Source organism: Giraffa tippelskirchi, chromosome 10, assembly GCF_054371585.1.
Source record: "Giraffa tippelskirchi isolate mGirTip1 chromosome 10, T2T-mGirTip1v1.2.pri, whole genome shotgun sequence".
NCBI lineage: Eukaryota > Metazoa > Chordata > Mammalia > Artiodactyla > Giraffidae > Giraffa > Giraffa tippelskirchi.
In genome coordinates this window covers 55,093,666-55,118,768 of record NC_137284.1, presented here as the reverse complement: position 1 = coordinate 55,118,768, position 25,103 = coordinate 55,093,666, and the positions used below count along the sequence as shown (strand labels likewise).

General features: G+C 44.9%; 1 protein-coding gene across 1 annotated transcript in view; it reads left to right on the top strand.

Annotated features, from left to right (window-relative positions):
- ABCA13 (ATP binding cassette subfamily A member 13) overlaps nucleotides 1–25,103 on the top strand; it is a 413,377-nt gene that overhangs the window by 259,611 nt on the left and 128,663 nt on the right. Inside the window, exons 51-54 of the mRNA XM_081536362.1 lie at nucleotides 653–761; nucleotides 16,807–16,861; nucleotides 18,902–19,079; nucleotides 21,329–21,444. Of these exons, the coding sequence (XP_081392488.1) occupies nucleotides 653–761; nucleotides 16,807–16,861; nucleotides 18,902–19,079; nucleotides 21,329–21,444 (458 nt within the window). The remainder of the gene's footprint in view (nucleotides 1–652; nucleotides 762–16,806; nucleotides 16,862–18,901; nucleotides 19,080–21,328; nucleotides 21,445–25,103) is intronic.

Below are 25,103 nucleotides of genomic sequence, written 5' to 3'. Positions count from 1 at the left end.
CCACTGAGTGCATTAAAAATTTTTTTCATTAAAATATCAATATTGTGAGATATAGATACTGATGGTTCAATTAGTATTTTTTATGCTACTTCTTATTTCAATTTTAATAACATTGTCTGTCTCCTGTTTTCTCCTTCACCTTCCTCCTGTCTGATGAGCCTGCTGCTTTATTCTCCATGCTAAGCAAATGTTCACTTCAATTTATTTTGAGGAATAATGTTCCACATTCAGTTATTAATTTGAGAGTCATCATTTTTTTCTTATCATTTCCTTGCTCTTAATTTGCAGGTCAGATTTCATTAGCTTACCAATGGAGAAAGAAAAAAAAATGATGGGCTTAGATTCCTTTTTTGCCATGAGAATATAATTATAGAGCAACACTCACATTTGTTCTGGGGAGAATTAATCTATTTTTAGCTATAAATTATATGCTGGAGATAAATATAAAATTAGCAGGCTGGAATTCACTGCTCACTGTCAGCCAGGCAGGACCATTACACTGAGGCCTGTGTTCAGGTGCTGGAGAAGCAAATTTACACATGTTCCTTATATCTGAGAACAGCTTACACGTGTTTCTTATATCTGAGAACAGCTTATGAATAGACTTAAGAACTAATTTCAGGAGGGCCATTAAGTTATCTTTCTCTTTTAGGTGTGGTACAACCAGAAAGACTTCCACTCCCTGCCTTCTTACCTAAATCATCTCAACAATCTTATTTTGTGGAGGCGCTTACCCCCTACCGCAGACTGGAGACAGTATGGTAATGTTATTCTGTGTGCATTTTCTAATTCACTACTTTCCAAAGACAGTGTTGTTAAATGGGAAAGAATCAGAAAAAGTTGTGAGGAGAAATGTGAAGAGTGATGCGAAGTTTCTATTTGGCAGCCAATCTGTGTAGAAATGCATACACATCAAGAGGCTGTGGTGGCTTTTGTGTGTGTGTCCTTCAGTGTCTTTACCTGCAAAGTTGTGACCTCAGCTATGAGATGACAGGCATCAAAGGTGACTAGAGAGCTCACTCCTAGTGACTTAGCATCTTCCAGAAGCAACAGTAATTGCTCTTTCTAAAGACACTATTGTATGGTCCAGGTCACCATTACTGATGGGAAGGTGCTCATCGCTTACCATAATGTACTTTATGCTGAGCCCTCCACTCATCAGTTACCTGTGTTGACTGTGAATTCACTCCCTGTGCTTTCTTATTTTGGTAAATGACGTGGGTCCATTTCTGGAACCCAGAGTGGATTTATTGGTTTAAGGGGATGTTATACGCTTCACTTGAGTAATTTATTAAATTCATTCAGTTCTTTGAAAAAAAAGAAAGAATACAAGCAGATGTATAAATACCCGCAGGTCATAGCTGTCATAATTTATTTACAGGATTTTTTTTGAAGCATTAATTCACATAGAAATAAATGTTAAACCATTTCCCCAGTATGCCATGACTTTACTCCAAATTCATTTTGCCGTATTTGTTTTCCCCTCTCCACGAATTTTCAAAGTAAAACAGATTTAATTATTCTGTGGCACTGCAATTGTTTTGGGACAGCAGTACATATAATATAAAATGTGTATGCCCAAGTGAAGTTCTAAAGAGTGTAGAGTGCTGTGGGTGAGGGACAGCAGAGTGATTTTCATTGTGTCTGAAGTGTACTAGGGGCTTTAGATATTTTCATATCCGTGGTCCCATTGAGTGTTTGTGTTAATTTGGTAAGGGGGTGGCATTTGCCTCTTTCACTGTTTAAAAAACTGAGATTCAGAGGAATCACCCATTACCTGCTTGTTGAGTGATGGGGCCACAGTTTGGTTCTAGGTACAGCTGATAACACAGCCTTTGCCTTTCTGCTGCAAAAAACTGAGAGGGTGCTTCTAATAGGAACAAACGGAACATGCTTCATGGAGGGGGACATGCTTCATGGAGGGGAACATGCTTCATGGAGGGGAACATGCTTCATGGAACATGCTTCATGGAGGAGGTCACTAACACTGGACCTGGAACATCAGCAAAAGTGTGACTGATGTCAGGATGCTACTGTGGGTACTAGTGGTGCTGATATGAGAGAAGTCAGAGCATCTGCTCAAGTTCCTTGAGGAAGTTCCGGTTGACCTCATCCCGAGGGCGAGTGTAGGAGTGCTATTGATCTCTCTGAGAGGGCGTCTGAGGCCAGCTGCTGCTTGACCTTGACTGACAGGGGAGGATGATGGCCTTTATGCAATGGGTATCCGAAAGGCTTGGTCTGTATCTGAGAATGAGGATGATGGGATCCCACGAGTATGTTAGGAAGAATAATCTGAAACCATGTGGTAAAGGGAGGAGTCCTGGCTGCTACCATGTGCCCTGCTGGAAGGATGCTGCTCCAAATTTAGAAGTAACCCAGGTAAGGCCAGGATCCCTCAAGGCAAACAAGTGAAAATTATCAGCTTCAAAGAGATGGGAGGCAAGGTTGAACCTTTGGAGAAGGGAACAGGAAGAAAAATTAAGAATTTGACCCCAGGACATTTAGAGGAAGAGCTTAAAGGATTAAAATATAAATCTGAGCTTTTAATAATGAATGATGTAGTGGTCAGTACTGATGACCTGGGAATGATTCAGGAGAAAGAGACAGAGTTAAGGGATTTATACAAGTTCAGAGGTGGTGGGTTCATGTCACATATCAGATGAAAATACATGTGCAGCAGGATTCAGACAACTAGAGAGATAAAGTCAGGAGAGGGGTCGTGAATGAAAACCATTTGCCCAAACTGACGTGAAGACAGGAAAGCTGGGGTCGGAGAGGGTGGGATTGGGAAGGAGGCAGAGGGGCGGTGGCCCCTGAGGTGGGAGATCTCGGCACAGAGTCCAGAGAAAGGTAGAGTGTCAGGAAGAACAGGAAAAATCACCCAGTATTCCAGCATCTCCAGGAAAATGGATATGCGGTGCATTGGCTGGTGGCTTCTGTGGAGCTAGACGTGGGGACTTGTGGAGATGGAATCAGAGGAAAGGAGGGTGGTGAGGGAGGCTTTTTCAGGAATTTAGGAGGCCAGATGGATTAACTGTGCTCTGTGGGAGGTTGGCTGTGAGGAAGGATGAGCAGGGAGTGTGTGTGTGTGTGTGTGTGTGTGTGTGTGTGTGTGTGTGCACGTGCTCCTGTGTATAACATAAGCAGCGACTGGGCCTGAGAACAGTGTAAGTAGCCCACAGGCGTCCACCAATTGTGTCTCCTCTGCCCTGTTTTCTGGGTTCCCAGACCTTCCTGGTGAAAAGGTCAGCTGAGAAGCATCCACTGGTAGTAGACTTTTTGTTTGTTTGTTGTAAGGTTGTGTTGACTTGAAGAAGACATTTATTATCAGCTACTGGCAACTTCTTGAACAGCATGTTATCTGTGTCACATCCCAGTTCCTCTTGGCATGTGTACATGGTCCTCGTGGGAAGGAAGGTCTATGTGGTAAATTGGGAGCACAGTCCCTTGGGAGAATGTGTGGTGACCTGTCATATCTGAGCATCGATTAAGGACTCTGATGAGCAGGGCTCTGCACAGAAGTCCCTCCTCACACCCCTGGATGCCTGTCCATCTACGATGGACAGACAGCGAACTGTTAGCTTAGCCATTATGATGACTCGGGAGCTCATGGGCCATGGGACTCAGGCAGGGCCATGCAAGTGGAGCCTGAGCTCTGAGCCCAGCAGAACCGGGAACCTGATCAGCAGGCATCTTGGCAACAACTGCTGATGAACCACTCTGCATATGACATACCTGCTTCTCGTCTCCATGAACCTGGTCATGGGCCTGGCCACCCTGCCATGCCCCCAGCAAATTTGCAGCTTGTCAGGGCCCCCCTGATTTTAAGCATGAAACTCAATGTAAAGCAGCTTACTAGCCTAGCCCAGCTACCTGGAGTCATCGTTAGACCCACTGGCAGGCTGGTGGCGGTCTAGACCAAGTACACGTGTTCGTGCACGGACTCTGCAGGGAGGGTCTTCCTCCTGTGTGAGTCCACGTGTCCTGCTCGTGACTGCCCACAGTGGCCTGGACATCTGTGGGTTCTGGACAGAGTCCTGCAGCCGGGGAGGGGGCAGGCGTGGAGGTGGCCTCAGTTCATCTGAGGAGTGGGGGATGCAGAATGCGGCAACTCCGAGGCTTTGTTCTCATGCAGCAGGGTAGTCACACGGTAAGGTCAGACCACGGGAGACAGTGAGGGACAGGGAGGCCTGGTGTGCTGCAGTCCACAGGGTCTCAAAGAGTCGGACATGACTTGGCAACTGAACAGCCACAACAGCAAGTTCATGTGATGATGTTTTTCTGGGTTCCGAGGGAAATTAAAAGTCAATTGAGGCCAAGTCCCCCCAGCCTGGACAGCTTCTTCCTGCACCTCCCACCATCAGTCCGTCTCTCTGCCCTTGGGGTCCTGAATATCCTCAGTGTCTGCACCACCTGCTCCTGCGTCAGCCTCTGAGGCGAGTCCCTGGACTCCCACTTGCCCCCAACCCCACAGATGCATGTCCTCTGAGTGCCCACATCTCCCACGGAATCCGTCCCTCAGATCACACACCCACCTGCCTTCCTGTATCTCCTGTAATCAAATAAAATAGACTCCTCCCTATAACCTGAGGCCCCCCACTTCTGGAAAGACAGCCCTTCTTGATTCTCTTTCTTCCCAATTCCTCTCTGCCACACCCCCTCCCTTCTTTCTTCTTGGTTCTTGACGAGCCTGACTGTTTGTCATACCCTCCGTGGATGAAATAATAGTAAAACCTTCAAACTCAAACCCAAGTTCAGTCCTGCTTGCCCATCACAGGTACCTCACCTCACCCTTCACATTGTGCACATGTCTGCATCCCCCCTGCCCCAGTCTGGGTGATCCCCTTGGAAAGTATTTTTGTTGAGATGCCATTGATAGTGATTCAAGAATACAGACATGGTTAAGATGCTGACACTTTGCTGGGGGAAGCGCTTCTAAAGTGCTGAGGTTGTCCTGGGCCCGTGTTCAGGCATCAGTGCCTGTGTTTCCTCCCGTGTCAAAGGCCACCTTCTAATCTGCTGCTGACCTGTCAGTGCTCCCCGTGCCTGCCATGTTCCCCTCCTGCCCTCTCTGTGGCCAGCATATCACCCCACTCACCTGCTGCCCCTTTAGGCCTGGTTTCTGCTCGGCCTCTGTCCAGAGCACCTCTTTCACTCTTCTTCACCTTAAACATTTCTGCTCAACTTTCTACATTAAAAAAAAAACCCAAAAAACTGTATTGAGATTCGTTTGACATACGAAAAATTGTAAACACAATATAGACACCTTGATGAGTTTGAGATAAGTATACACCCTGAAACCATCATCATGGTCAGGCCCCTAACATTACCTTTGCCTCCCTTCTGTCCCATACATCTGTCTGTCCATCTATCTGTTTCTCTCTATCTCTCTACTGTCACTTCATAGTGGCTCAGATAGTAAAGAATCTACCTACAGTGTTGGAGACCTGGGTTCAATTCCTAGGTTAGGAAGGTCCCCTGGAGAAGGAAATGGCTACCCACTCCAGTATTCTTGCTTGGAGAATTCTGTGAATATTCATTGGAAAGACTTATGCTGAAGCTGAAGCTCCAATATTTTGGCCACCTGATGTGAAGAGCTGACTCATTAGAAAAGACCCTGATGCTGGGAAAGATTGAGGGCAGGAGAAGTGGGCAACAGAGAATAGATGGTTGGATGGCATCATTGACTCAATGGACATGAGTTTGAGCAAACTCCAGGTGATAGTGAAGGACAGGGAAGCCTGGCATGCTGTGGTCCTGGGGGTCGCAAAGAGTCGGACACAACTTAGCAACTGAACAACAACAGCAATCTGTCTATTATCTATCTATCTTTCCCTCTATTATCTGTCAATCTATTTTGTGATTAAAAAACATAAAATTGATCCTTTTAGCAGATTTTTAAATACACAATACAGTGCCTTAAACTCTAGGCTCTACACAGAAGTCTAAGACTTAACTGCTTGTATAATTAAAACTTTATACCTTTGACAACACTCCCCATCCCCCCTTCCTCCAACACTTGATAACTACTATTCTCTCTCTGCTTCTAGGAGTTAAACTAGTTTAGAATTCTCATGTAAGTAAGTGGGATCATGTAGTATTTGTTCTTCTGAGTCTGACCTGATTAATTCAAGGAAACAATCAATAAAATGAAAAGGCACTTTATGGAATGGGAGAAAATATTTGCAGACCATATAGCCCATGGAGTTAATATCCAATATATATAACACCTCTGACTCAATAGCGAAATAAATAAATAACTTGAATAAGAAATGGAAAGAGGACTGAACAGATATTTTTTAAAGAAGACACGCAAATGGCCACGTGGGCTGAACTGAGAGCACCTGGCTGAGTCATACGTTGGTTACCGCGGCAGGGAGACAGACAGAGGGTGAGTGGGAGTCACAGTGAAGGGCTCCTCCCTTGCCTCCTCTCTGAGCTCAGAATTGCTCAGACACCACTGCCCGGCACGACAGACACCTGAGCTGGGGGCAGGAAGTATGGTCCTGCATCAAGAGCCAGAAAGAGCTTGTCCCTTCCTCCCACTCCCCCTTCCTCCCCTCCATACCCCACTTTATGAATCCCCTTGGAGGTGACAATTTGCAAAGGTGCGCTCAACCCCAGGGAGGGGAACATGAATGGGGCAGGTAGCAGCTGGGGGTGAGATGAACCTGTGAGCAGGAGGGAAGCAGGTTATAGTTTCTCTGGGTTACTTTTTTTTTTTTAACACAATACAATTTTAGTTACGGTAAGAGTGAGCCTACCTACTCACAGGATTGTTTTAAGAATCAAAGTAATTCCTACATAAGAGGGTTTTAGGGAAACCACGCAGCCAAACAATTTCAGTTGCTGGTATTTTTCAGGAGGAAATAATAAGCATATAATTTCAGAATTATCTTTAAAGTTATGCTTGCATAATGGTCTAAAATAGTTTTTAAAAATTATAGCAACATACATACCTCCAAACAGGAATTTGATATAGTGCGATAGTGTAGAGAGACAATAGGTATCTATGTATATAACACACACACACACACACACACACACACACACACACACACACACACACACACACTGATTCAGAAATATTAATGGTGTCTTTTTCTCTGAGTAGATGAATCACAGAAAATGTTTAAAATTTTCTGTCTCATGTAGTAAGTTATGAATTTTCTCCCATGTATGTATAACTCTTAAAAAGACTGCTTGGAAAAACATCAGTGTTTCACAGTAAAAACAGCAGTTAGATAGCTCTCCCCAAAATTTTCATCCTAAAAAATTTCGCTGTTCAAAGCCTAGAATAGAACAGTAAGTACAAGGCCATTTCCTCAGAGTGATCAGAACGAAAATATGTTTAGCAGAATTTCCTCCCTCCATTCCTTTTGATGGAATAAGATGCACATCCCCTAGGAATAAACCCCTGAGTCCTGGTGAGAGAGCCCAGGCCTGAGAGCAGGAGGTTCTCTCAGATCGGTCCAGCAGAGTTTCTGCACAAAGAGATGTCAGGTGTCAGGAACTGGCTGTCAGCACTGGCCTTCAATTTGCTTGGAGATATTTGAGAGAGAAAATCCTGTCTCACCCAAGTGGAGATGATGAGCTCCCTGTGCTGAGAGGGCTGTAGGCACTGAGGTGTCAGGACCAGCCTCTGGCCCCATCAAGGAGGAGTCAGAACAAAAGACAAAGCCAGCTGTCAAACCCAGCATAGGATCAGGGACCTGCCCCACGTCTCCTGGAAGGAAGACACCGCCCACACTGAGAAGGGGTTATCAAGGGAGCATCTTAGGATGAGCTCACATCCGCACAGATCCAGGGAGATGTGTGAACTCATGAAACAGAAGAGAAAAGGTGAAGGAAAGCCAGCCTAAGTGGCAGGGTTGGGGCAGAAGGTGACTGCTGAGATGCAGATGGTGACATAAATTTTCGTTGGATGCAGAGTCACCGTGTTGATTGCAAGTCTTTCTGTCCCATGTGCAGTCTGCCCAGAGCACAGAGGGAAAGGATGATGTCATGAAACTGATGATGATGATGAGGAGAGCTATTGGAATTAGGCAGAGAAAGAAAACAGACAAATAATAATTAAAGTAACAAATGATGAGAGAAGAAAACGTGCATCAAAAACAAAACAGTATAACTCTGGGCCAACAAAGGAGCTTGCCATGAATCAAGCAATATTCCCAAACTGGAAATTATGAGATAGAAATTATTGATTAAAAAATCTGATGATTTTTCTAAAGTTCAAAGCTAAAGAACAGTTTCTTTTACAAAGCTGTAACAGATTACTTTTGAAGCAATACAAATAAGATCGGCTTCTGACTTTCAAAAATTTCCTTTGAGACCAGTTCTTGTACTCGGGGATTATTTAGAAATGTGTTGTTTAAATTCTAGTCTTCTGGAATTTTCCTGTTACCTTTGTGTCATTGACTTTTTGTTTGGTTCATCATAGTTAGAGAACATACTCTGCATCTTTTGATGATTTTATGTTGGCTGAGGTTTGTTTTATGGTTCAGGTGTGGTTTATCTTGGTGAAGTTTCCATGAGGGATGGAAAAAATGAGTATTCTGCTGTTGTTGGGTGGAGTGTTCTGTATATATCGATTAGGTTTTATTGGCTGGTTTTGTGGCTCAGTTCATGGATACACTTGCTGATTTTCTGTCTGGTAGTTCTGTCATATGCTGAGTGGGGTGTACTGAAGTTCCCAGATATAATTGTGGATTTGTCTGTTGCTCCTTTCTGCAGTGCCTATTTCCGCTTCATGTATTTTGAGGCTCTGATGGTTGGTACATAGTTATGTGTTCTAGATGGACTAATTCATGTGTCATTGTGTAGCATTCCTCATTGTTGCTATAATTTTAGCTGCTATGAAGTCTACTTAATTGATATTAATATAAATTTTCCTGCTTTTTAAAATTAATATTTGCACAGTATATCTTTTTTGTCCTTTTATTTCTAGCCTATGTCATTATATTTGAAGTGAGTTTTGTGTAGACAGAGTATAGTTGGATCTTATTTTTTAATCCACTCTTAACCAACCTCTGCCATTTAATTGGCATATTGAGACCATTTACATTGAATGGATTTACATTTTGATTCTGACACTTTATTATTTGTTTTGTTTCTCCTGTTTTCTTTTTCATTCCTTCCTGTGAATTATGGAACAGTTTTTGGGATTCTATCTGGTTTAACTGTCATATTTTGAGTATCTCCCCTGATCTAGTTTTCTTAGTGATTGTAGATGTTACAGTGTAACAGTGACTTACTGGTATTGGCATTTGCCACTTTGCTGTGTAGAAACATTACTTGAACTTAGGCCCCTTAGGTCTCTCCATTTGTAAATTATAACAGTCTTAAGTATTTACTTATAACTGAGCGCCACCTTATATCCTGTTCTAACTATTCCTTATGTCACGAAGTATGACTTGAGAAACTCATGTGATAAAAGCTGGTCTGCTATGTTTATCTCCATTTTTAACACATCCTGATGTTCTTCTTTCCTTTTGGAAGTTCTAAATCTTCTTCTGCTATGATTTCCTTTTTTTTTTTAGAAGACTGACTTTTGGTATTTTAGAGTAGGTTTCAGTTCAGTTCAGTTGCTAAGTCATGTCCAACTCATTGCTACATGGACTACAGCACGCTAGGTTTCCCTGTCCTTCACCAACTCCCAGAGCCTGCTCAAACTCATGTCCATCGAGTCAGTGATGCCATCCAACCATCTCATCCTCTGTCGTCCCCTTCTCTTCTCACCTTCTTTCCCAGCATCAGAGTCTTTTCTAATGAGTTAGTTCTTCACATCAGGTGGCCAAAGTATTGGAATTTCAGCTTCAGTATCAGTCCTTCCAATGAACATTCAGGATTGATTTCCTTTAGGATTGACTGGTTTGATCTCCTTGCAGTCCAAGGGACTCTCAAGAGTCTTCTCCAATACTACAGTTCAAAAGCATCAATTCTTCAGCACTCAGCTTTCTTTATAGTCCAACTCTCACATCCATACATGACTACTGGAAAAATCATAGCTTTGACTAGACTGACCTTTGTCAGTAAAGTAATGTCTCTGCTTTTTAATATGCTGTCTAGGTTGGTCATAGCTTTTCTTCTAAGGAGCAAGCATCTTTTAATTTCATGGCTGTAGTCACCGTCTGCAGTGATTTTGAAGCCAAAAAAAAAGAGTCTGTCACTGTTTCCATTGTTTCCCCATCTGTTTGGCATGAAGTGATGGGACTGGATGCCATGATCTTAGTTTTTTGAATATTGACTTTTAAGCCAACTTTTTCACTCTCCTTTTTCACTTTCACCAAGAGGCTCTTTAGTTCTTGTCCGCTTTCTGCCATAGGGGTGGTGTCATCTGTGTATCAGAGATTATTGATACATGGAATAACAGACTGGTTCCAAGCTGGGAAAGGAGTACGTCAAAGCTGTATATTGTCACTCTGCCTATTTAGCTTACATGCAGAGTACATCATGTGAAATGCCAGGCTGGATGAAGCACAAGCTGGAATCAAGATTTCCGGGAGAAATATCAGTCACCTCAGATAAGCAGAGTAGGTTTACTAATGGCAAATTCTCTTAATTTTCTTTCCACTTAGAATGTTTTAATTTCTCCTTCGTTCTTGAAATATAGTTTCTCTGAATATATAACTCATGGCTGTCAATTAGAAAAGCAAATTTTGCACTTGAAAAATATGCCAATTTCTTTTGGATACCATGGTTCCAAATGAGGAATCCATTGTATTTTGAGTTTGTGTTACCATCTCTTTCTCTGGCTGGTTTTAAGACTTTGTAAAATTATCTTCAATTTTCTGAAATTTAATTATAATATATTGTGGCATGGATTTATTTGTGTTTTCCTGTTTGGGATTCACTTAAGTTTCATTTGAGATTAGCTCTGGACTTTGTAGGTTTACATCTTCTGCCCGTGTAGGAAAGTTTTCAGTCATTATGTCTTCAAGTGCTTTTTCAATCCCTCTCTCTCTCTTCTTGGACTATGGTAATAAGAATGTCAGGTCTTCTGTTATTTTCCCATAGGTCCCTTAGTTTCTGGGATTTATTTTCTTTGTTTTTTAGCATGGGTAAGTTCTGTTGTTCATCCTCAAACTCACTGATTCTATCATTCTATTTCCACCCAACTGTTGAGTATATCTAGTAAATTTCTTTTTATTCCTGTTACTTTCAGTTTTAGAATTCCCACATGATTATTTTTATCACTGCTATATTTTTTTACTGATACACTAAATTATTTTTATATTTAAAGAGAATTCACAATTACATGTTGAAACATCTTTATGATCTCTGTTGTCAGATAATTCTCACATCCTGACTTATCTCAGTGTAGATGTCTGTTCATTGTCTTTTCTGTTTCAGGTTGTGATAATCCTGGTTCTTGTTATGAAGGATATTCTCAATTGAATCCTGGATATTTTGGATGCCAAGTTATTAGATTCTGAATCCAATGAAGTGGTTTTGTTTTGTTTTTAAGCAGGCAGTCCTTCTGATGAAATCTAGCCTGAGAACAAGGTAGATAATGTATGTTGAACGTACCCCTGGGCCCAGCAACAGATCTGCCTTGTTTTGGAGGATGGGCTCAGATATGCTGAGCCTGGCAAATAAGGCACCAACATACACTGTCTCATTGCTCCCAAGTGAGGGTTCATCTCCCAGAGGCCCCTTGACACACCAAGTGCCCCACCTCACAGCCCCCTTAGTCTCAGTGATGCTGGTGGGATGGAGGCATGGCCCCTGAAGGGCTGTAGGGCAGGACAGAGCGTGGTGGTGAAGCAGGGTGCTAGAAGCCCTGCCCCACATGGTCACGTTGTCTGGTGCCCCCCGGTGGATCAGAGGCTGGGCTTCGTGCTGCCTCACCTTGCTCCACCTCCCTCAGTTGATCTCACTGGCCAGGTGTGGGAAAAGGCTCAGCTCACCTTTGAACGCTGGCAGAGGGTCCATGGTGCCAGCTCTCTCCACAGGTAGGAGGGGATCCACTTCCAGATGGGACTTGCTGTAGGGCAGTTTGCCTAGAGACTTTTGGCTGGAACGGTGGGTGGAGTGGATATTGCCAGGAGGGTTTTCTTTCATTGGGCCACACTTTTCTGACTTCCTGGCTTCTTGGAGCCAGGACAGACAAAAAGTCTTTCCATGTTGGCTGTTCCCACTTGGAGGTGGCATCTTGTCTGGATGTGTGGGGGCAGTAAGGAAATCAGGGGACACACACAGTGTCCTTCCCTGTATCCTGAGATCCTTGTTCCTGCCTGCCAAAACCTTTCTCTGAGTTCTGTTGTGTGATGGCCAAGGGTTTGTGGTCTCACAAGGGAGAGAGCCTGGGGGTATTTGGGCTACTTGATTTGGAGGAACCAAAATTTGATTTCTGACTCTAACCACAATCTCCAAGGCAGCAGGTCCTGTAACATTGCCTATAGAACATGGCAGGAAAAAGCCAGACACCCAAACTCCTGCTCAGTGGTAAAGAATCCACTTGCAATGCGGGAGACCTGGTTTTGATCCCTGGGTTGGGAAGATCCCCTGGAGAAGGGAATGGCCATCCCCTCCAGTATTCTTGCCTGGAGAATCCCATGGGCAGAGGAGCCTGGCAGGCTACAGTTCATGGGGTCACAAAGAGCTGGACACGAGTGAACTACTAACAATTTCACCAAACTCCATACATTGTGAAAGTGTTGCTTATAAAGTAAAGAGACCACAGAAATACTCTTCTGTGGGATATAGCTCAGAAACATAAATATTCCTAGAGAAAAGTAATGCCCAAAGACAGTCATGTAAGGGATTCATCAGGAGTAATATCACAAAAATATCGAATCCATAGAGTGAATAAAATAATTTGGTGAACATCGATTCTAGTGAAGCGCATAGATTATGCACATGTTTGCATGCATGTAGCAAAAAGTTAATTGAAGGTCATGAATGATCCATGAAATAGAAGATACCTAAAGTGAAATATAATTTAATAATAGTGTGTGTATAGACAAAACCCTGGACATTTTGAAATAATTAATATCAAAATGCAAATAGTGATTAATTCTGGTTGGTTTTGGGTTGGATTATGGTTTAATTTTACTCTCTACCCTATTCTTTATCTAAAATCTTTTTATGATTGGCATCTACTACTCAATAAGCATAATAATTAATCTTAATATTGATAACAAAATCTTTTTTTCCAAGAGAGATTAAGAGGAAGAAGAGACAGAGAGAAAGCCATAAAAATGCCTCCTAGTCAGAAAAGTTCATACATTTCTCTTAATACTCTGTCAGATTGAATAAACTCTTCCATCTGTCATAGTGAATTAATTAAAAGAACAAAAACTTTTGCCCACACATTGATGCCAAAGCCAGTCTTTTCTTTGGGTGTAGATGTTTACAGACATCTGGACATTAGTACTTGCAAAGATAAGTTTTACAGAAGAAATGAACCCAAAAGTGACTACTTGAATTGAAGACAAGTTAAGTACTTTGCTATTATAATGAATATTGGACAAAAGCACAGATGTGCATTTTTACAAATGACAGATGTACAGACTCTGGAAACCCTAGAAGATGTGCTCTAATGAAAAGACTAATAACTAATTTTATACATTTATACATTGCTGTGGGCCAATTCTTAGAAAGAAAAGCTGAAATATAAATGACAAGAATAATCAAAGAAAAATCAGGCAAGTGTATTCAAAATGTACTTTTCGAAACGTTGTCTCTGAAAGCTTTTGGAAGCGACACTGAAGAGAGATGTGAGTGATTTCCTTTCATCCCGTGCAGTGCTGGAACCGTGGTCCTTCTCAAGGAGCCTGGACCTTTCCCTCATAATCAGCTCCAAGTTGTTACCTAAGTGCATCTCTGAGTACACATGATATGATGGAAACAAAACCCAGTTACAGGGATTGCTGTTGCAGTTACGTGGTTCCTACAGCAAGGGCGTCACAGGCTATAAATGCAGACAGTGGATGAGCTGGGGTCCAGATAGTCAGGACTGTGGCTGTCATTCACCTACTGATTGTGTTTGGCCTCAGGTGGCTCAGGTGGTAAAGAATCTGCCTACAGTGCAGGAGACCCAGGTTCAATCCCTGGATCAGGAAGATATTCTGGAGAAGGGAATGGCAACCCACTCCAGTGTTCTTGCCTGGGAAATTCTATGGACAGAGGAGCCTGGCGGACTACAATCCATGGGGTTACAAAAGAGTTAGACATGACTTTCTCTTAAGAGAGGCCACTGGAGCCTCCCCTACCTCAGTTTCCTCCCTCCCCTCAAGCCCCCCGTCTCAACTCTGCAGCTTCTGATGAGCTGGCTACAGCCTTGATGGAAGCTACAGCCTCTCTATCACGTTAGACAATTCACTAGAAGCTCACAGAACTCAGGGAAGCCCTGGCCCTAAAATCACAGAGTTATTCTGTTGCAAAGACTGCAAGTCAGAAACACCAGCCAAACACAAGATGCTGAAGATGCAACCTCCTGCCTCAGAGGTCAGGCTGGCCCAAAGTTTCAACCCTCTAATCATGTGCTTTTATATATCTTCTGAATCTGCCTCTTTGGACTAACTTCTAGAACATTAGAGACCGAGTCCACCTTCGGTGCTCATGACAATCCTAGCCACCTGAAGGCATCTTCAGGTTAGTCAAGTCCAATGTTCTCCCATGTCCCTAAAGTAAAATATTTTCCAAGCTGCCCATCAGCTAGCTGCATTTCTCTAGATGTTTTCTCATCTAGAACATGCTTATTCATCCATGTAGCCCTGAGTGTGGCACGACATTGCCAGTGCCTGGTGGGACCCTTGCCAGATTTTGGCTGGATGTGCATGTTTTGAGCATAGTCTTCAGTCCCTTAGCTACTAGGCCACCTCTCAACAGGGCTGGTGGGTGCTGGGCCACTTGTCAGGTGACTTAGCACCTGAAGGAGCCGGAGCTGGAGGATACCTAAGGAGGGGGTAGAGCCTTGTTCAGGGAAAGAAAGACAGAAGAGGGGGTGTCAGTGGTCCCAATAGGCAAGTGGTCAAGAGCACAAAAGCTGGCTCATGGCAGATGTGTACATCAAGTCTAGGGGGTGGGGAACCCACTGCGGGTGTTTGGTACACAGGCTGAGTCTGTGGGAGAGCACCCAGACAATATTAATTTAGAATCCAGAAATGGTTCTGGAAACTGTGCAGGGTGCTTGCTGGGCCAGTGGCTCCCACTGTTCTTTCTGCTGTGAAAGCTGTTGCTTTGGTGTGTGGCTGAGCCCAGGGTGGGAGGAGCAAAGGCTGGAGTGGGAAGGAGGCACAGGGGTGGACAGGGGTCAGAATGCCTGGTGGCAGGACTGGTGGGACCCTGGCTTCTGTCGTCTTTTCTGGCACCAAGCTCTTTAATTTATTTACGTTTACTTATGCCTCACGTGTTTCTGTAAATATCTGACATGCCGTCATACAGATTGCAAAATACAGGTGACTGGCTAGAGCCACCAGAGGAGGAGGCATGTAGGGGAGGTGGGTGGGGTGGAGCGAGGATGCTGTGATGAGCTCCACGCCCAGCTGCGCCTCAGCTCTGCACCTCTGAGATGACCAGTCAGAACAGGAAAAGGGGTTGGTCTTTATCGTTGACAGTTAGATGAGATGCCTGACGCTCTGGAGTTCTTCTGGATACAACACTGATAGAGTTTGCTGGGGTGGGGAGCACACATGGATGTCTCAAAAGCCTTCACGATGAAATCCTTTTTTAAAAAAAAAAATTTATTTTATTTTTAATTGGAAGATAATTACTTTACAATATTATGATGGTTTCTGCCATACATCTTCATGAGTCAGCCCTAGGTATACATGAACCTATTGATGCTTTTGAACTGTGGTGTTGGAGAAGACTCTTGAGAGTCCCTTGGACTGCGAGGAGATCTAACCAGTCCATCCTAAAGGAAATCAGTTCTGAATATTCATTGGAAGGACTGATGCTTAAGCTGAAGCTCCAATACTTTGGCCACCTGATGCAAAGAACTGACTCATTTGAAAAGACCCTGCTGCTGGGAATGATTGAAGGCAGGAGAAGAAGGGGACGACAGAGGATGAGATGGTTGGATGGCATCACCAACTCGATGGACATGAGTTTTAGCAAGCTCTTGGAGTTGGTGAAGGACAGGGAAGCCTGGCGTGCTGCAGTCCATGGGGTCACAAAGAGTCAGACACGTCTGAGACCGAGCGACTGAACTGAATTGAACTAATACACGGACCTAGAGCCTATCACGGAGAATGAAATCAGAAAGAGAAAGGCAAATATTGCATATTAACAAATATATGGAGTCTAGAAAGATGGTACAGATGATGAAGTCCTTTTAATCAGTAAGTTGATGGCAAGTTCTCCATATTAGCTGCTGTGGTTATAGTAGTTAAAAGCCTCAAAAAGCTAACAAAGCAAAAAACAAAACAATCCCCAAAGCAAAGCTGGACCAGTGGAGTGTTTCAGTTTTCTGTCTAGACTTGGCTTGACTTAGAGGAGAATTTTTGAGTATTTCACTGGTTTCCATGAAGGAATCCCCCTGGTGTATTGTGTTTGGTCTTGCTGAGCCTGGCTCCCCACAGTGCGCCATGGGTAGCACGTTGCCTAGGCTGCAGTGACGGACAGTCGGTCGCTGTGACATGTTAGCACTGAGGCTGTTGCATGGTGTGTTCAGTACCTGTGGCTCATTTCTGGGAGCTGTGGCTGCAGCAGTTCCAGTGCACACTGGTTGAGCTGTTGCGTGGGACTCGCCATTCTCGAGGCGGAGGGTCTGGCCCTGGCCAGGTGGGCAGGCAGCACTGGGCTGTCCCCGGACGGCAGGCAGGGCTCTCTCACTCATTTTCAACTTGTCTTTTGTAGGAATCACACTCTACAGCCACCCGTATGGAGGGGCCTTGCTGAATCAGGACAAGATGTGAGTTGAAGGAACAGAGGGTGGGCTGGCTAAGGAAGAACATCTCGGGGTTGGTAGGGGTGCTTCTCACCCCTCTTCTCATCCGTGAGTGATGCTGGCAGATGCACTGAGTGGAACGAGACTTGGGCATTGCTGTGCAAAGCGTGCGGACAGGGATGACTGAAGGAGGAAGTGCATCAGCTGAGTCTAAAATGGATGCCTGTGTTGTACAGCTTAGTTCCAGGTAGAAGTTGTTCTAAGGGGATGATTCACCAAAGCCCATGGGACCCAACATCTTTTCCAAGTGAAGATTTTAAGCACAGTGTTTACTGAGGTCACCATAGCGACGCCTCTTGACAGCACCTGCAAGTCTGTCCTCGCTGTCCACATGGAGATGGTGCTAGTGAGGCCCTTTATGTATAGACCTAAGGATCTCCTCCTCCCCATTTCCCTTCTCTGCCATACAGTGAGCAAACTTTTAGTTAAAAATTGATGATAAGAAAAAGTATTATTTATGTACTTCCTGTGACCTACCAGACGGGGTGGAAGGACATCGATCTGCCTGATGGGCGACCGCCCCTCACATCCTGAACATGGTAGGTGGTCCTCACGTTTACACGTGGACTCTTGGGGTCCTTTCTTTACCTGACGCCTGCCCAGGATTCTAGGTGTGGGCCTGTCAACTTCGGTTATACAGTAAGACGGGATGGACGGTTTGAGCTGAGCCATTTCATTCGTGTATCACTGGAGGCAGCTGGGCTCTGGCCATCCCTGAGGAGGAGGCAGTGATGGACCAGAGGTGTGAGTGATGCTCCAGTTAAAAATGGCCCAGAAATCACAGTGTGTGTCATCACTGAGCACCGCCATCTATGCAGAGCTTCGGTGCTTTAAGAGCTTAGATTCCCAGGTGGGGCTGATTGCCTCCCTGCCCCCATGGGAGCTCCTGTCCAGCGAGGTGGCCCCAAGTGGGCAGAGAGCACGGCTCAACACGCAGGCCAGGTGACAGGGGCCATCCATTTTACCTGAGCGCAGACTCAGTGTCATGTCAAGGCTCTGGGTGGGCAGATGGGCACCTGCGGGTAACCTTCACTCTCGTCTATGTCCTCTGGATGCTGGGAGCTGTAACCCAGGCCTTGAAAGGTCATCAAGGGGATTTAGTAAGAGAATCCACACCCTTAGCCAATATGCCGGCTGGTCCTAAGTTCTTTTTTTTTTTTCCCTTTGAGGAGATATATATATATATTCACAGTGTTGGCAGAGCTCACTGGCTGTTTGAAAAGTAAATGAATAAATCTTCATTTTTACCTCACTTTCTTACAGTAAAATAAAATCCATATGAAACAAACACTGAAAAGTAAACCTTTAAGATAATGAAAGAAAATGTCTGAATATGTTTGTAATTTTCATGAACTAAAATTTTCTAAGCCCAATGCAAAGCCTATAAAGTTAAAGAATATATTATATAAGTTATATAAATATATATTCAAAAATGGAAAGTAAGTCTGTTGAAAAATAAACTTTAAAAAGTGAAGAGAGAAACAAAAATATTTACAACATATCTGACAACAGCTAGTTCTCTTGAGATTGTGAGACCATCTTGTAAGTCAGTAGAGAAAGGATGCAAGATCTTTTTTATTCACTTTTTAAAGAAAGTAAGTGAAAGATTCTTTAAATTCTGTCATGCTTTACAGTTTTCAGAAGTTTCACACATATGATTTCATATCATCCCATAATAATTTTTCCCCACCCCTGTCCTCCCTTCGGGCTGCCATGGTGGCTCAGGTGGTAAAGAATCTGCCTGCACTGCAGGAGATGCGGGTTCTATCCCTGGGTTGGGAGGATCCGCTGGAGAAGGGAGTGGCAACCCACTCCAGTATTCTTGCCTGGAGAATCCCACGGACAGAGGAGCCTGGCGGGCTTCAGTCCACAGGGTTGCAAAAAGTCAATCCTCCCCCATCCCTGTAACCATTTAACTGATAAATAACAGTTCAGTGACTGTAGGAGCAGGAGAAGCCCCAGGTCCCTGTCAGCCTCTGATGCCCGTTCTGCTTCTGCCCGCAGCCTGGAAAGCATCCGCCAGTGTGGTGTCGCCCTGTGCATCGTGCTTGGCTTCTCCATCCTCTCTGCGTCCATCGGCAGCTCTGTGGTGCGGGACAGGGTGACTGGGGCCAAGAGGCTGCAGCACATGAGCGGTCTGGGCTACAGGACCTACTGGCTCACAAACTTCCTGTTTGACATGGTAGGACTCTGGCGCTGTACCTCTGTGTCCCTGCACCCCTGGGAGGTGTGTGTGCATGTGGTGTGTGCATTTGTGTGCATGTGTGTGGCTGCCCCTTGCTGGCCATTTCCTGGGAGCACATTTCACGTTAAGCTTCCTCTCTGCACTTTCCAGTGGTGTTGCTCCCGAGGAGGGGAAGATGGACTTCAGCTGGGATCTGTGCAGCTGTGGGGACAAAAGATGTAATTACCATCCAGGGGAAATGCAACAGAACTGTATAAGAGATGAACTAGCAGAAAGACAGTTAAAACCTAGCATAGCAATCAGCACAAGAAAGGGAAATGTAAGATGTTGTGAGAACCTCAAAGAGAAGGAAATTCACCCCAATCGAAGTAGCCAGGGATGCCTTGCTGAAGGATGCGGTGTGTGCATAGAGAATGAAAGAAGCAAGAGTAAGAAGAGAAAACAATTCAAAACAGGCTGACTCAGAAGAGCAAGACAGACTAAAGGATATTGAAAGCTGATTTTTAGGAGAAATGACCATTAATTAAAATATCAGCAGGGTAGGTGAGCACAGCAAAGTCCTGCACGGGGCGTGCGTTTCCTAACACAGTGGTGAGTTCTGAGAGGCTCATATTCTAACGTGGATGAGGAGTGGGTGAGCTCATCCATCCCTGTTGTTTAAATAGCACCCTCCTTGGATGCCCGCTTGGGGCCAGGCCATGTCCTGAAGGCTGACCCTGTGGGACCACGACACAGAAGCACAGAACTGGGAGTGACTGCTCCGAGGTCATGTGTGTGTCCAGAGAGCGCAAAGCGGGTGGGGCAGTGCCAGTTGCCCAGTCCTGTTTCAGGGACCTCCCTGGCTGCCCATCGCCGTGCCTGCTGTTCAATGATGCAGAGTGACCACTGCATCCAAGGAGGAGAAGGGGCAGGACATGCCCGGAGAGCATAGGAGCAGGCAGGAAAGACCCAGAGCCTCCCCCTTTCTGAAGTCATGAGTCGATTGTCCTCCTCAACCTCCCACTAACCGTGGCTCCTCTTTACTCCGTGGGCATAAGTCAGGGAGCACTGCTTTCTTCTCCGTTTCCCACCTCCATCCAGTCATGCCCTACCTAGTCAGTCAGTCATTTAATGGAGGTTTTTGAGGATTTGCTCTGGGCCAAGGTGTGGCTGAGGTGTTGTGGACAAACCATGAACAGAGCAGAGAGGGTCTCTGCCTGTAAGGAACTTGTGTTCTTATGGGTGCAAGCAGAAAGCAAGTAGATAAATACAAATAAAAACACAAGATGCAATCGTCTTGTGACTAGGTTTATCAGAAGCATAAGAGAGGGCCACTGGATGGAGGGTGACTTGAGATCAGTGCTGGGGTCTGACACTTCGGGAGGGGCACTGCTGCCAGGGGGTTGGCCCATGGTTTGTCAGTCCTCAGGGGCCGCTCCCTGCAGGAGGGGTTTCTATCCTTGATTCTTAGTGTGGGAAGAAGCCATGTGTCCTGGGAGGGGCTGGGTTCCTGCCCTTTCCCATGGAAGGTGGGTGTGGGCGGTGTAGACATTAGATGTTTATCTCATGGCCCCTCTAGAGGCTGGAATCCCAGATCCCCGTGTGGGCAGGGCTGGTGACACTCCCGAGGCCTCCCTCCAGGGCTGGTGGACAGCCGTCTCCTCCCCATGTCCTCACTCTGTGAGTCTGTGTCCTCATCTCCTCTCTCTGTAAGGACACCAGGCCGGTGGAGTCAGAGTCCATCCTCACGACCTCATTTTACACGAATCTTGAAGGGGACATGTTTCAGTCCCAAACTGTGACTCTCCAGGCCTGAGTCCACTGCTGCAACCATGTGCTGGGCCAGACAGGACACAGGCTAAGTGGGAGCCGAACCGAGAGCTTGTGGTCAGGCGTGTGTGCTTGGTTGCTCAGTCATGCCTGACTCTTTGAGACCGACTGCGTGGACTGTAGCCCTCTAGGCTCCGCTGTCCATGAGGATGCTCCAGGCAAGAATACTGGAGTGAGTTGCCATGTCCTCCTCCAGGAGATCTTCCCAACCCAGAAGTCTAACCCAGGTCTCCTGCATTGCAGGCAGATTCTTTCGTCTAAGCCACCAGGGAAGCCCAAGAATACTGAAGTGCGTTGCAATGCCCTCCTCCAGGGGGTCTTCCCGACCCAGGGATCAAACCCACATCTCTTATGTCTCCTGTATTGGCAGGCAGGGGTCAGGAGATGGTGATGAACAAACCCTTGTGCTAACAGGTCCTCTTCTCTTTATTTCTCAGCTCTTTTACTTGGTCTCCGTCTGCCTGTGTGTCTCTGTGATCGTCGCCTTCCAGCTAACTGCCTTCACTTTCCGGGAGAACCTGGCAGCCACGGCCCTGCTGCTGGTGCTTTTCGGGTATGTGATGAGACGCGTGGCTGCGGAATTACAGCTTGTTTTCTGAAGGAGAAGCCCCCCCGGGGCAGCTTTGAACCTGCTGTCGACTTCATGGTTTTCTCTCTTTCCAGCAAATTGTGCTGCTGCTTCCAGGGGCACGGAGCTGACCAGCCTGAGCAGGACACCTGATGCCTGCTCACGGTGGGGGGGCAGTGATGGAGCCGGCTTGGCCCCATCTGTCTCAGAGCCTGTTATTCTGTCTCTGATGTTCCTCTGGGGCTCAAACACACTCAGCTCTGAAACTGTCCTCCTAGAACTCGTGAAGCTCTACGACTGCCGTATTTCTCCCTCTCCTGGTCTTAGTAGTTTGGAAATGTTTTGTCTAACTTCTGTCACGTTTTTTTTTCTCACAGGATCAAAATAGCAAAAGCAGAAAAGTCATTTTACGAATTTCTCCTTTGTACACACTGATCAGGATCCTTGCTAGCAGTCCCCAGAGTGTACCTGCCTGGTTGCAAGAATGCATAAGATCATCACTTGACTCTAGATCTAGGCTAGGTATGTGAGAGATGCTTGATAATAGTAGGGAAAAAATTAGCTTATGACTCACTGGTAAAGAACCCACCTGCCAATGCAGGAGACATGAGTTCAATTCCTGGATCAGGAAGATCCCCTGGAATAGGAAATGGCAACCTACTTCAGTATTCTTCCCTGGAAAATTCCATGGACAGAGGAGCCTGGAGGGCTACACTCCATGGAGTCGTAAAGAGTCAAACATGACTGAGCGCACACACATGCACACACATACACTATTATACATGTGTGTATATATATATATATATATATTTATTTATTTATTTGGAAAATTTGATTTTAATAATCTTGGGAAGTTTTTATTTTTTAATTTTTTTTTAATTTTTTTAAAAAATAAATTTATTTATTTTAGTTGGGGGCTAATTACTTTACAATATTGTAGTAGTTTTTGCCATACATTGACATGAATCAGCCATGGGTATATATATATATATGTATTTTAAACAGAGCATTCTGCTTTCATCTAAGCCAAAGTTTATAAAATGGTTTCTACATAGATGACAGTTGTATCAGCAATTCAGATTTTTCAAAGCATCTAATTAGGGAACAATTATATCCTTACTGGAAAAAATAGATACATGTATGGATAGATGGATAGATGAATAGATGAGGGACAAAGAGAGAGACAGAGAAACCTTAAGCTAAGAATTCTCTCCACGTTCATGACAGCAGCACTTTTCAAAGGATTTCAGGAGACTCACAGGTCTCTCAGGTTGAAGCCCATCCATGGGCCCAGAGGGTGACACGTCAAGTGGAGGGTCTCAGGTGAGGGGGACCCAGAGGACCTGGAAAGGTGACTCAGGCAGGTTCTGAGGGAGAAGCACAAAGTGGGGACCACCAGGCTCTCAGGGTGACATCCCAGGGCTGGTTTAGTTTTTAGACAGGGGTTCTTCCTCCACTGGAGCCCAGGAATGTGCATGATCCTGACACAGTGACTCCCCTGCAAGAGGAGGGATCCCTGGGGCCCCAAATGCTGCCACGTCCCCTGAGTGCCCTAGTGGACAAGCATGTTGGCTCACCCCTCCTGTCCACACAAGGAGCCCCAGAACCATCTCAAAAAGGCTGACCCCAGAATAAGCTGAGACCCAAGAACACAGTCAGGCATTAAAAGAGGCTGTTTGTTTGGAATCTGGAAAAACTAGGGATTGTGTAAGTGATCAGAGTCTCATAAGATATAATAGAAAAACTTGCCCAGTTACAGTTTTCCTTTTTCTTTTCTTTCTCTCTGTGGAGGAAAAATCGATATTTAAGCTGGAAAGGGAGAATAAACATCAAAAAGGAAAAAAAAAAAGTAAACCTAAAAATCTCAGAGAGAAAAGAGAATCTAACTTATATGAAAACATGAAACCTTAACCACTATGTAGTGCACATTTACCACTAAAAGGGCTTCCCTCATAGCTCAGTCGGTAAATAATCTGCCTGCAATGCAGGAGACCCAAGATTCCTGGGTTGGGAAGATCCCCTGGAGAAGGAAATGGCAACCCATTCCAGTATTCTTGCCTGGAGAATCTACACATGGACATCACCAGATGGTCAACACCAAAATCAGATTGATTATATTCTTTGCAGCCAAAGATGGAGAAGCTCTCTACAGTCAGCAAAAACAAGACCAGGAATGGACTGTGGCTCAGATCATGAACTCCTTATTGCCAAATTCAGACTTAAATTGAAGAAAGTAGGGAAAACCACTAGACCATTCAGGTATGACCTAAATCAAATCTCTTATGATTATACAGTGGAAGTGACAAATAGATTTAAGGGACTAGATCTGATAGAGTGCCTGATGGACAGAGGTTCGTGACATTGTACAGGAGACAGGGATCAAGACCATCCCCATGGAAAAGAAATGCAAAAAAGCAAAATGGCTGTCTGAGGAGGCCTTGCAAATAGCTGGGAAAAGAAGAGAAGTGAAAAGAAAAGAAGAAAAGGAAAGATATTCCCATCTGAATGCAGAGTTCCAAAGAATAGCAAGGAGAGATAAGAAAGCCTTCCTCAGCGATAAATGCAAAGAAATAGAGGAAAACAACAGATTGGGAAAGACTAGAGATCGCTTCAAGAAAATTAGAGATACCAAGGGAACATTTTATGCAGAGATGGGCTCGATAAAGGACAGTAATGGTATGGACCTAACAGAAGCAGAAGATATTAAGAAGAGGTGGCAAGAATACACAGAAGAGCTGTACAAAAAAGATCTTCACGACCCAGACAATCACGATGGTGTGATCACTCACCTAGAGCCAGACATCCTGGAATGTGAAGTCAAGTGGGCCTTAGAAAGCATCACTACGAACAAAGCTAGTAGAGGTGATGGAATTCCAGTTGAGCTATTGCAAATCCTGAAAGATGATGCTGTGAAAGTGCTGCACTCAATATGCCAGAAAATCTGGAAAACTCAACAGTGGCCACAGGACTGGAAAAGGTCAGTTTTCGTTCCAATCCCAAAGAAAGGCAATGCCAAAGAATGCTCAAACTACCGCACAATTGCACTCATCTCACATGCTAAAACTCCAATACTTTGGCTACCTCATGCGAAGAGTTGAGTCATTGGAAAAGACCCTGATGCTGGGAAGGGTTGGGGGCAGGAGGAGAAGGGGACAACAGAGGATGAGATGGCTGGATGGCATCACCGACTCGATGGACATGGGTTTGCGTAGACTCCGGGAGTTGGTGATGGACAGGGAGGCCTGGCGTGCTGCGATTCATGGGGTCACAAAGAGTCGGACACGACTGAGCGACTGAACTGAACTGAACTAACACTAAGAAAGATGAGAGCATAGAATCCTGTTCGATGTCTTGGAAAATTCCTTCAGTGTGGGGGAAGGGGCCAGTTTCAAAGGGAGGAAAACTTCGTAAATGGCAGAATAATGATTAGCAGGCCTCCGACCTCCAATGTTAAAATATTAAAATGACGTTATAGTTTAATCAAAAATGGAGGTTGTTAGAAGCTACCATAGGTTTCATTAAAAATAGATTATGCCCTTTGTGTGTGTGCTCAGTCGTATCTGACTCTTTGCAACCCTACAGGCTGTAGCCCAGCAGGCTCCTCCGTCCATGAGATTCTCCAGGGAAGAGTACTGGAGTGGGTT